Genomic DNA, 12,259 nt, shown 5'->3' with positions numbered 1-12,259 from the left:
GCAATGATAGCAGAACTTATAATATTAATGTTATTTGTCAGAACAGAAATCTCAAAATTATGTGGAGGTTACGTAACAAAAATAGGAAGCTGTATGAAGTTAATTTTTAGAAAAAAGTGAAAAAATGTCTTCAGAATTCGATTCTAGGGCAGCTAGAAACATAATGTATTTTTTCTTCTACTGCATTTTTTTAACTAATAAAATGGAAAACTAAAAATAACTACTTTAGAGAAACAGAATCGTATTTGTCTGGTCATTCTCACGGTGCTATGTAACATACTCCCTCTTAGTAGTAAGAGCTGTAACTTCATTCCCTATAATATATATTTCCTAGCAGCAAACACAAAAGGAACTAATGATTTAAAAAATGCAATGCAGCAGCATGATAAAAAAGTCCTTTCTAATATCTTATCAATTACGATTACATCTTCTGTTTAACAATTCATTAAAAAAAAAAAGAAAGGAGAACACAAACTATTTCAAAGGGGTTTTTATCTCCCCTACCTTCTATATGTAATAAAGACCATCAAAGACTATAAAGATCATTCTAAGGTCTATTATATGAAGGACACATAATGACCATTGAAAAGAAAGATGAACAAAAAAGAAATAAAAGTACCTTTTTGGAACTGTTTGGTGCTCAAAGGAATTGCATATGCAGAGTGGTTTTAACAGATTTAGAATATACCAGATCTTTTGTGCACATATACCAAAAATTAGATATGTCCAAGATGCATTTGAGTCACTGTAAATATAGAATAACCAGTATGCACATATGTAATTGGGCTGTAAGGAGTCCAGTTTGTCTGGGATGTTTTGGAACTGATGCGGACAGATCAGTCAAGTGAAAACTGTACAGCAAATCCCTCATAAATTGTGTCAAAACTACTACTACCTGGCAGAATAAAGGTCCCTAATATCAAACAAGTCTGCAGAAGTGCCTCATTGGAGGATGGCTTAGTGACAGTCTCTAGAAATAACTCTTATCCAATATTTTGCTAAAAACCCTTTCAGGAGTTTGAGCTACTTTTGCACTCCTTCCTGCATACACATATTATTCATAACCTATTCAATAATACAAAAGGCTTCTGTGTTTTCTATGCAACAAAAATAGATGTTTTCTGGCTTCTTAGTAAACAACAACCCATTAAGAAAAAACTTGCCATTTCATTTCTCACCTTTGTAGTCCATTAACAATAATAGCTTTTAATGTACTTTAAGCATTCTAGAGCCTCTTGGGCTGAGTGAAAAGACACACTAACAACCAGAGTGTCGAAAGGTTATTTTGGTGATACTGTCTTTATTGAACCCTTCATTTAGTGTACCTTCATATTACCTGTCATAGGTTACAAATTTGTCTACTATCTGTTCAGCGTTTGAGAAGTATTTACACTTTAAATCAAGCTCACTTTCACAATGTGCTAGATGTTGTATAAAAATACAGCCTAAACTCAGTATCTTAAGGAATTACAAAATAACATATTAAGATTCAATAGGTAACATTTAAGAAGTGAAGTGAATTGAAGTAAGAATGTAGACCTGAAATGTATTAACTGTAAGTATATTTGCAGATACTCATCAAGGTCTGTTTATATTTTTCTTGTTATATTAAAATTGAATATTCAGTAAACAGAACTTATTGTATGTATATACTTATCTCTGTATGTGTATATCTATGCACAAATGAAAATAAACAGATAAAGCATGTTTACACAAACAGTTGGACAGCAGAATTGGGAATGAAAACTCCTCTGTAGGCAAACTGGTAACAACTGTCTTTAATAAAGGGCCTTCTCAAGGAACTAACTAAATTCATAACACAGACTAGAAACAAAATTTAAGTAAAGTTCCAGATCATCTGTTTGCTGGCTTTGCTAGAGGCTACAGCTCAGGTAAAAGAGAGTCTTTTTTTGGTGCTAAAATTTACTTTGAGTCCTTCAAATTTATAAAAATATACTCCTCTATTTCTATATTTATTAAGTTGAATAAGGATATTTGATATGTACTTACTCTCTCTATATATTATACAGGAATTTACTATTGATAATTCAGAACAAATATCTAGCTGTATACGGTGACTCTTCTATCATTACTTCCCTTTTTGATGTATGACTAATAACCAGAAAATACTATTCTTATTAGAACTTTGGAGTATTCAAATTATTTTCCATTTTACACTAAGGATATTTTGGAATTTCAATATTTAGTTTTAAAAAGATATAAGCCAGAGGCCTAATATTGCTCATGTTGCTAAACAGAGACAAAATAAAAAAGAGAAGTCTGGGACTTCTTAATATGTGGATTTGATATAGTTATACCTTAATTGTTGCTATCACAGCAGTCAAGAAGCACTTGCTGTTGATTTTCTGAAAATTACTGAAGAAATTTCCATTAACATCAAATTAAAAAGCTTTTCTGAAGGAAATAGTTTAGCTTATTTTGTGAACATGGTGAATATTTTATATTCTGTTATAGAAAACAGCATGCACATTTTCAGCAAGAGAGTGTCCTTCCCATAACACCTCAAATAACATATTCAATTTAAAACGTAAGCATGACATTCAAGCTTCATCTGCTGTTGGTGTCAATCTAAAAAATATAAATTGATGCAGACAGAAAATTCTAATCTGATGCTCTCAGGCCAGATCAAATAAAACACTTAGGCATCTGAATTTGGTGTTGAAGCAACCAACTTTTAGGTGTTGGCCCCCAGAAGAGAATCTTGGGCTGAAATGATCTGGGATTTACATTCCTATATAATGATTAGGGCAGGTACTGCTAGGCAGGTACCAGTTAAGGGCTGTTATGAGCAGCCACTGCCTCAAAAACATCACTTAACATTTCTTAAACCAGGTACTTGAAACAGGGATCTAATGAAGTTAAGAAGTAGCCTCTCTAAAGCCAACACAAAATAGAATGTAACTATCTGGAGCTAGTAGCCATTCTGTGGGAATGGGACTGAGCAATATATTCCACCTTTATATTCCTCTGTACGGCCAGGGTCTGGGTCAAAGAGATGCTTCTAAAACATACTTTACTTTTTTACACAAAGCACAGTGATTAGGGACAGTGCCCAGGAAACGTGTCGCAAATTAAATTCTCTCTTCTGCCTACAAGGAATTGGCATCCACACCTCCAAGGGAGTGGAGGTGTGTGAGTGCGTGTGTTTAACTTTCAAGCCATTGATTATTTTGAGATTTTTTTTTTTAAATACTTCAGACTAATGAGAATGAAGAGGATCAGAATTCACTAGTCTGGTCCTTAGGTTCTCCACTAACTTGGCCTTCCTATGTCATTTCCAGATTTAACAGACATCACTGAACAGCTGAATAAGTGTTCAGCCCCATAGCAAACATCAAAACCACACTTCTCCCAACTTCAGAGTGAGAGATCAGCAGAACATTGAGTAGTGGCTGAGCAGGATAAGTGATAAAGCATACCTCAGCAAAAACTGAGGGACTACTGAGAGCAAACTCTTAGGGTCATAGTAATTTTACTGTAATTGAAAAGACTCAGGTAAAAGGCTTTAAGGTAAAAGGCTGAATGGATTTTTTCTAATATGACTCCTATGTTTCATTTAAGTCCTTTTTTTGAAATCTTACCGAACAAAACCAAATCTGCATCATCAAATAGTCCATAATTACAGGGTACAAAATTGGATACTTGGTTTTGATGATAGCTGTCAAGTACTTGAACTAAGACCATGTACTTGAACCTACCTCCTTCTTCCAAGGATCATTTGCACTTCTACTGGCCACTTTCAGTATGTTTGGAAAACCTGCAGTCTCCTAATATGGAAAAAATCCTGGAAATCTAGAGTAACTGACTGCTCCATTTATTCAGATAATGACATTTTGAATTATGCATGAACTGTGAGGGAGAAGCAGCATCGCCTGCAGACCCCCTAGTCCAGATCTGACTAGACCACAACATAATCCTTAGGAAATATAAGTTTTCTCATGGAACTCAGGGAGTGGTTGGAACTTCAGATGTGTACATTGGGTCTTGCCCTGACATCTCATCCTTGGATATGGACAAGTTGCACATCTGGATTGAGTAGCTTTTAGACAAGGTCTTTAGGAACAGAAATTCCTCCTGTTTTCCTGCAACAAACACTGATCCAGAGCCCAGTGCATACTTTCAAATTTTAACAGGCAGTGAATCAGATTCATAGAAGCTAATACAATTCTTGGTGGGATAGCAACAGCCTGGCTTCAATGGAAGCTGAGGTCACTCAAGGATGCACACACCAGAACTTGAGAACAGAATTTGAAGATAGTCTAAAGGCAAATTAAAAAAAAATCAACCAAACAAAACTGCACAGTTTCAAACATCCCAGGAAAACAAACTCATTTTTGCCACTAATAGAAATTCCAGCTGAATTTTTAATAGAAACACATAAGACTTGCAAAAGACTCAAAGCATTATTAATCAATAAATGAATTGGGTAAATCAGGTTCTCTGTTCTTTGTTTGTAACAAATAAATGGTACTTTCTCACCTGTAGCCAACTCACAGATCAGGTCAGACAAACAGTTCATGCTCTGACAAGCTAAGTCTTTGCAAAATTCGGTATGTTGATCAGTTGTCTCTGTTATAACTTTTCTCCCTCTTTATATTTTCTTTCAATTGTAAATAAATTTCCCCTAAGCAGAGATTATTTCAGAGATTTTTGGTCTTTTCATTTTTTTTAATGGGAGAGGGGGCAAAAAGAGAAAAGACGGGGCCTGCTTTGCCAGGCAGGATGCCCCAGGTTCTCCTAGGTTCAATTAAAAGCTATTTCAGTTGCAGCTGATAGATTTCTGCCAGCGAAGTGGCTTAGAAGACAACACAGTAATGTTTAAATGCTCCATGATGCTTATTTAGAACTTCTGTTTTCCTCTTTTCCTTTTCAATCAGATGATGAAGCTGATGGGGTTTCAACAATAAGAATACCACCAGCTACATACATGTTTGCATTTGGAAATATGATTGCATTCTGCCTGATTTGCAGTGGTAAGCAACAGTTTGGAAATCTGACAGTAAGCTCACAGTGACACAAGTAGATAATTACTATCTCCACAAACATCTCTAAGTTAAATCACTTGTTTTAATACAGATTAGATTAGTATTAAAGTTACAAGATTGGTATGAGAGACATGATAAATGTAGTCATGACACAAAACAATTTTTAATTTAGTATACCCTATCAATCTAGATAGCCCATGAATATTTACCATTAATTCAGTAGGCTGGAACAGAGTGGGGAAAAAAAAAAAGAACAAAAAATAGAAGGTTTGACCTAAACAAGGACTGAGATAAAAAGAGAATTCTCAGCAGTTTTACTGCAGACAGATCTTGCAAAAACGTGAACTGGCAACAGATTGGAAAATACATTTGGGGTACCATTATAAACAAAGCCTTTAAAGAACCTGAATGACATTCAAAAATAGTAGCAATTTTTAATCCGTACTTCCCTTTGCAGGATTTACCAGCCTTATTACACTTAAATGAGTAGCTTCAAAGACTGAAATAAAATCATTTATGGAAATTCAAAACAAACCTATTTGATCACATCATACTTCACAGCAGGGATACAATTTGCAGGGGCTGAGTGAGGGCACAGCATAAGCTAAAACAGGTTGTGTGTGCAATGAACCAAACTAAATGGTTTATATAAAAGAAATGTTGTTTCTATTAATTTTTCTGGTAATCCTATTAAAAATGCCACCTGTCCAGAATAGAATTCTCCAGTTTTTAATTCTTTTTCCTATCTCTATGTTCAAATACAAGACAGAGAAGGTATCATCTTACAGATATTAAAATACAGCACAAAATGTCTTATTCTGAAATCTTAATTACTGTAGCAGTTTCTCCAGCTCTGTTTCTATGTCTGGCTATTATACTTTTTCACTTTTCCTCTCTTTGTGCTCAAAGATCTGACCTTCCTGATAAGCTCAAAGAATATTTTTTTCAAAGGAAATCTCATATTTCTAACCTGTCTCTCACTAAAATGTTTCTAGTCTATAGTACTTAAAATTCAGACATATTAAGTAAACATAACATGAAATGTGCCTTTTAAAATTCCACCATCACCCCTCGAAAATCCCCTGTAACAACCCTGAACAGGAACTTAACTTTGAATACCAACAGAAATGAAATGGTGTCATAATCAGCATAAGTGTAAGTGGTCTATTCACCTAGATCAAACACTTTGGTCATATACTCAATTAAATTTAAATCCCATTATATAATGTGTACCAGCCTCATTTTATGCAATTCCCTAATTTAATGGCTTGCTATTAGCCTTTTTCCTTTTTGCACACATGGACTAATTTTCACGGTGCTCAGTCCCTTTGGGAAGTAGGTCATTAAAGTCAACTGGATGGAGACAGAAACTTAATACCTAAACAGTGTTGTAGAAGGGTCAGAGACACAATAGTAACGTAAAACTGTTTTTCACTCCCCCTTCTCTGTAATATTTATGAACTTCCTCCCTCATGTAAAAAAAGTGGAATAATCAAGTAAGTTATCATCCTGCTATAATTTAATTTGTGAAACAAACAAACAAAAAAGTAATATCCCATTTAAAAAATAAAAATCGCAATTATTATTTAGCTGTTGAAACAATGCTTGTTTTATACCAAAACAATAGAATCATAATATTCATATTACCTTTCTCAATGTGTATCCTTTTTGTCTCATGTCCCACATCATGACCAGCCAGGTCACCCTCCTTAGGTCCAGGCAGGACATTAGGTGACAAACCCATCAGCATTTGGTTCATAGATAGCCCATTCTGATGGACAGATGCTAGACATGAGTGCAGAGATAAAGAAAATCAGCCATCATATTAACAATACACTTTTGCACATACGTTTTACAGTTTTCCTCTTAATTACATAAGAATTCTAAGTCACAATCACTTAATTAGTGCTATCAGCACCCAGGCAGTGGAAGAGTTTCTTCCTATTACTTCTGGTTTGAAACTACTCATTTCAAAAAGAATTCAGCATCCTTGGAAAAAGTTGGTATTTGCAATTTTTTTCATGTTTATTTAATAAGAACTGAAATGTAGAATGAAGCAAACCCAAAAAGCATAGAAAGTTCTACGTTATATGTTTACTGTTGTTTTTCTTTTTAGTTAGTTGCACAAAACCTCTAATGTATTATCATTCCCAACATGCAGTCTTTAACTTCCTTAAATAAGCACTGTGGCCTTCCAGGTGATAAACACTGTTTTTCAAAATATGCTGTGCAACAGCAGAATTGCTTATTTGCTCAACAGGCAGCCTGAAAAACAGATCTTCATGAGTCTCAAACACACCTCAGAAAGCCATAGAAGGTAGTTTATATCTCTATCTTTTTTTCCTGAAATACTGTACTTGCAAGAGGCTTATGCCATTTCCAGTAAAACTTTTTTCATTCAAAACTCCTAGTCCTGTAGTAGTCATGTTACACTTGCTGGTACCACAAAAGTACCTAAGAATCAGGTGTGATGTTAACAGATCAGATAGGGGAGAAAAAGGTTATTTCATAAATAACTAAGTTACTGAAGTGATCTAGTATTTAAGGAACTCTGTTAAATTCATGTTGGAAGAAACAACGTGCAAAAATCTCACTCCTCTCTGCTGATAAGGAAGTAGAGTAAGCTAAATAGTACCATTTCTTTTAAAAAAGTCTAATTCCCTAGCAAAAGAAGTAAGTATCTCTCAATTTAATTTATTTTTTTAATTTAAAGAACAATGGGAAAGGTCTTCAATGGTTGTAAAAAATATACTTTTAAATAAATTTTAAAAAATTAGAATTCAGGGTTGCAAAGATTTTTCCCCAGAACTTTACTTATGCACTCTGAAAAAAATGGGAAAATAGATAGGTCACACTGTATGAGATGGCAGTTTAACCATCCAAGTGGTAAGAAAACAGAATTTTTGGCCTGTCATGATCAGGTCTCATTTACTTCCTTTGGTAAGTAATTTTTCATCACATAGTAATAAAAGATTTTTGATCTGAAGGTCAATGAAGAAACCACTTCCTGAGTCTGCAGAGGGCCTGAAAGGAATCATTTAAAAGACACATATGCTGCATCTAATTAACATGACTATGTACTTCGTGTAACTATTTCATGGGGTTTTATTTGCATGCCGAATCCTTCAGTTTCACCTACCTGCCTTAAAAGCACAAAATCCTGCAACGGAGCAATAGTAAAAGGAATGGACAAGGAAAATATGAACTAAAGTAAAAAGCCATAAAATAATATGTGTTTAAAACCCTAATTTCCAGGCTGTTGCACTGGAATATTATAGAATTCAGGGTCTCTGCCATGTAATTTACAACCTATACATGGAGCTTTGATAAAAATGGTATTACTCTGAAACACCACAGTTTAATTTCATTCCACCCCTTCTGATGTATGAGATGATAATACTCTCTGTATCACATTTCTCACCATTATAATTTTTGATATTTAAAAATTTTATAAGGTATGCACATTTTTAATTGATTTAACCTAATTCTCCTCTTTACCAAGCAATTCCACCATGTTAAACGTTGCTTATGAAGTCAGATTTAATTTAGAAATCAAACCAGAGTAACCAGATTAAATAAAACTCAATTTCTTTAAAAAATGTTTACACTATATGTTCAGTTCCAAAACTAATCTAGCAAATTGCTTCCCGGCTGCAATTCTGTATTTCATAGCTCATGCCTTTTATGTTTAATATGACATGATGGCAATTTATATCAGTACCCGTTAATGTAGCATCAGATATTATGATACTGTAAACTGGGGAACATAATGTTGGGAGATAGTTATTGCAGCTGAACTTCCGAACACGATACATATGAGATCTATTGAAGATGAGGGCATTTTGATTAGAAAAAAAACCACCTGCACCTAATCAAATTTAAAGCGGTGACAAGGAGAAGAATGTGACCTACGGATTCTGTCTGAAGAGCTCTCGGTCCGTGCAGGAGAGCTGGACACACTGCTGCTTCGATGAGAGGATGGATGGCTGCCAGGTCTTCGGCCCTCTTCAAGAGAAGGAGCAGGAGAAGGGCTGTCTGGAACACGTTCCTAGACCCCACAAAAAACAATTTCAATAAAAGGCAATGTTAAACTTAGTCTCTGTAGTTTCCAATTATCAGTACCCTAAACTGAAACTCCCTTCTAAACCACAAACTATTCTCTCTTCTAATATGGTATCCAGGATTTGCAAAATATTCTCAAAGACAACTTAGTAATTTTAGGACACTAGACCTTATGTTTTAGTATGCAATGTGGCTGCTGCTCATCCTGTTAGACTTTTAAACTGCCTTCTGGTTTACTTTTGGGGTTTTTCCCCCCTCACTTGTATCAGGATTCTGTTGGAACTAACACTTTGTTTATTCACTTACAGTCATTAGCCTTACAGGATAAGGAATGATGTGCTTTTGCAAATAAATAAAGACTGGACACTGTTGTTTTAGATTACGCTGAATTTTACTCCATGCCTTAATTCCATAGGGATTTCTTGAGCAATGACATCTTATGGAACTGTTATAGATCATTAAGAAAACATCATCTCTTTACTGAACCTACACCAGTAAGATGGCTGATGTAAGCCCAAATGTCTGTTGATAGCGTGAAGCACAAATCTGGAACGAACTACACCTTTCAGAAGAGTGTGGCCATATCGCTACTTCAAAATGAGGGGAAGCACCCATCCATGCTTTTCTATCCAGGGAGAGGATAGCCAGGAGGAGCTACAAAGAACTTCAAATTTTCCTTGACTTTGAAAATTAGAGCATGAAGACTGGTGACGTTTGAACTTCTGCTATGTGAGTCTGTATGTAGCAGATAGATACATGTATCTGCTATTTACACAGAACTTTAATAGAAAGAAAAAACAAAAGAGAGCTGAGTGCAGAATATGCCTTTCTAGAAAATTATCTTTCCCTGCAGTTTCTTGCTTATTGCTAATAGCTCCCAAGACTCTGTGTCATTGCTAAAATATGTGTCAGTTACCTTGGTTTGGTCAAATAGTGATAAAAAGAAATAGGTCCTATAAGGGAAATCTAATGGAGGGACTGAAAATGTCAAGCTGGGGGTATGGGGGTTGTTGACTGTTGCTTAATTTTCCTTTCGATAATTGAAGTCCTGACTCTTCATGAAAGAAAAAAAAGCAAACAAAACCAATAAACAAACAACAAAAAACTCTAGACATTCAACTCACTTAAAGCTTTTGGTAATGAAATAATACAAGTAATATTTCTCTAATAACATATATGAAAACTTGCTGCTGCAAATGCCTAGAAGTTTTCCTGAAAGATGCATTATATTCCTCATGCAGCATGTTGTTTTGCAGCAGTCATTATTTTTCATGCACAGTAGATAAATGAATATTTATTTCATTGAATGAATATTTATTTCATTGAATGAAACTTAGCAACATGACTACCTCTAATAATCAATAGATTTGTTACAGGTTAGCTTTATAATAAGTATTTGCTAAACATGAGATTCTGATTGCAAAGGGATTCAATGGGCCTACTGATGGAGCAGAAGACCTTTCAGAGCAGTGTTTCAAGACACTGAAGTGGATTCCACTTTAATAGTCTCAGGTTTTTAGTCAAAAACATTGATGAGTATAGTTTAACTGCATCATAGCTCTAGGCTTATTATGACTTTGATTGTGTTTATATGTCCATGAACTGGGTATTCGAGAGGAGGATTATAATGCAGATGTTTTCAGAATGCAGAAGATTTGCTTCTTTAGATTTAGAAGGATTTAAGCATGCATAGAGTACAGATCTGGTATAAATTGGAACACGCTATATTTAATCATTCATTTAATATATAATTTCACTGTTTGGCTTACAATGTATTGTTCTTAGAAGGGTTTCATTAAAATGAAATCCAGTGAGCACATAAGATTGGAATACAGAGCTGCAGAGTAAATTAATTTATTTAAACAGCTTAATTTGTTTATCCTATTTATTTATGTACGCTTTTACAGCACGTATTATGAGACGGAGAGAGCAAAAGGAATGCACAGGACAACACAATATAATTACTGCACAAACAAAACAGATAATGAGTTTTATTCACATATAATGCAAAATAACACACAAACTCTGTGAGAAAACTATATATATTGGCTTTATCAATCCACTTTTAAAATACCCTTTAACCCCAACAAAACATGGGATTTAACTATGCAGAAATCAAAAAGAAATAAACTTAATACCTTATTTTTTATACCCTCACTTCACAATCAATATCATGGTCTACAGTAATTTTTTGTCTTTATCAAAACTAAATGTAATAATAAAACCGGAAATGCTACTAATAATAAATTGAAATAGTCTATAGCTCTAAAAAGTACAGTGATAAACTACTGCTGCTGGGATAGCAATATAAGCTGTCTCTCTTACTAGAAATTTTGTGTAGAAAAGATGGATTTTGCCTATGGTAAATTATTAATTTTACATTTAGATTTAACTTCAAAATTTTTCAGAAAAGGAAATGTGCAAAAAAAGTGTTCAGTAAATAACTCAGATTATCAGAGCTAAGTTGCAACTGCTGCAAAGAAGAACTTGCTTTAGTACAAGTAAGCCTGCATGACACAGTAAAGAAATAGTATTTACTGCATTATATTCCTGGCAATAGAAACAACTGTCCACTTTGCAGTATTTTTCCTAAAATTTGTCCATTCCCAGAACAAAATCAATTTGACTTAATTAACAATACCTCTTAAGAACCTAGTGTTGGCTTGAACTGCAATTAGGCTTGTTGTGTCACAATAAACAAACAAATAAGTAAAAAAATAGATAAAATCTGAGTGACTTTGCTTGGCTAAAGTGAAGTATGAGGCAAAAAAAAAAAAAAGGATTCAGTTTGAAAGTAACAGATCTGTATGTGAATGTCTAAATGCAGCTGACGTGAGTTACAGATGAAACTTCAGACACCTGTATCTAGGATGCCACGTGAAGAAGCCCTCCCTGGAACTAAGTTCCTCCCATTTCAGTCAAGTGAGGTATAGGCAATAAAGTCAACAAATCCTCCTCCAAAACCAGAGCCAAACAGCTCAATTCAGCTGCTCACATTTGAGTCATCTGAGCCACTGAAGAGTTTTGAGATGACCACACTAGGCTGACACACGGGTCATACAAAAGATTTGTAACCTTTTGGAGCGACAGCAGGATGCCAGCAACACTATTCTTACTGGCTGAAGAATTGAATAGCTCCAAAAACTCTATTGACAATATTTACTAGAAAACAAGAAATACAGAATAATTTA

General features: G+C 34.5%; 1 protein-coding gene across 4 annotated transcripts in view; it reads right to left on the bottom strand.

Moving 5' to 3' along the window:
- Positions 1-12,259, bottom strand: part of DACH1 (dachshund family transcription factor 1) — a 371,721-nt gene that overhangs the window by 101,348 nt on the left and 258,114 nt on the right. For all 4 annotated transcript variants that reach the window (XM_069880425.1, XM_069880417.1, XM_069880442.1 and 1 more), the window contains 2 exons: positions 8,919-9,054; positions 6,654-6,791 (listed from right to left, as the gene is read on the bottom strand). In XM_069880425.1, coding sequence (XP_069736526.1) covers positions 6,654-6,791; positions 8,919-9,054 — 274 coding nt within the window. The remainder of the gene's footprint in view (positions 1-6,653; positions 6,792-8,918; positions 9,055-12,259) is intronic.

This window comes from Phaenicophaeus curvirostris, chromosome 1 (genome assembly GCF_032191515.1).
Source record: "Phaenicophaeus curvirostris isolate KB17595 chromosome 1, BPBGC_Pcur_1.0, whole genome shotgun sequence".
In the NCBI taxonomy this organism is placed as follows: Eukaryota; Metazoa; Chordata; class Aves; order Cuculiformes; family Cuculidae; genus Phaenicophaeus; species Phaenicophaeus curvirostris.
Note: the sequence above shows the minus strand (reverse complement) of the source record. Positions and strands in the feature narration are given on the sequence as shown.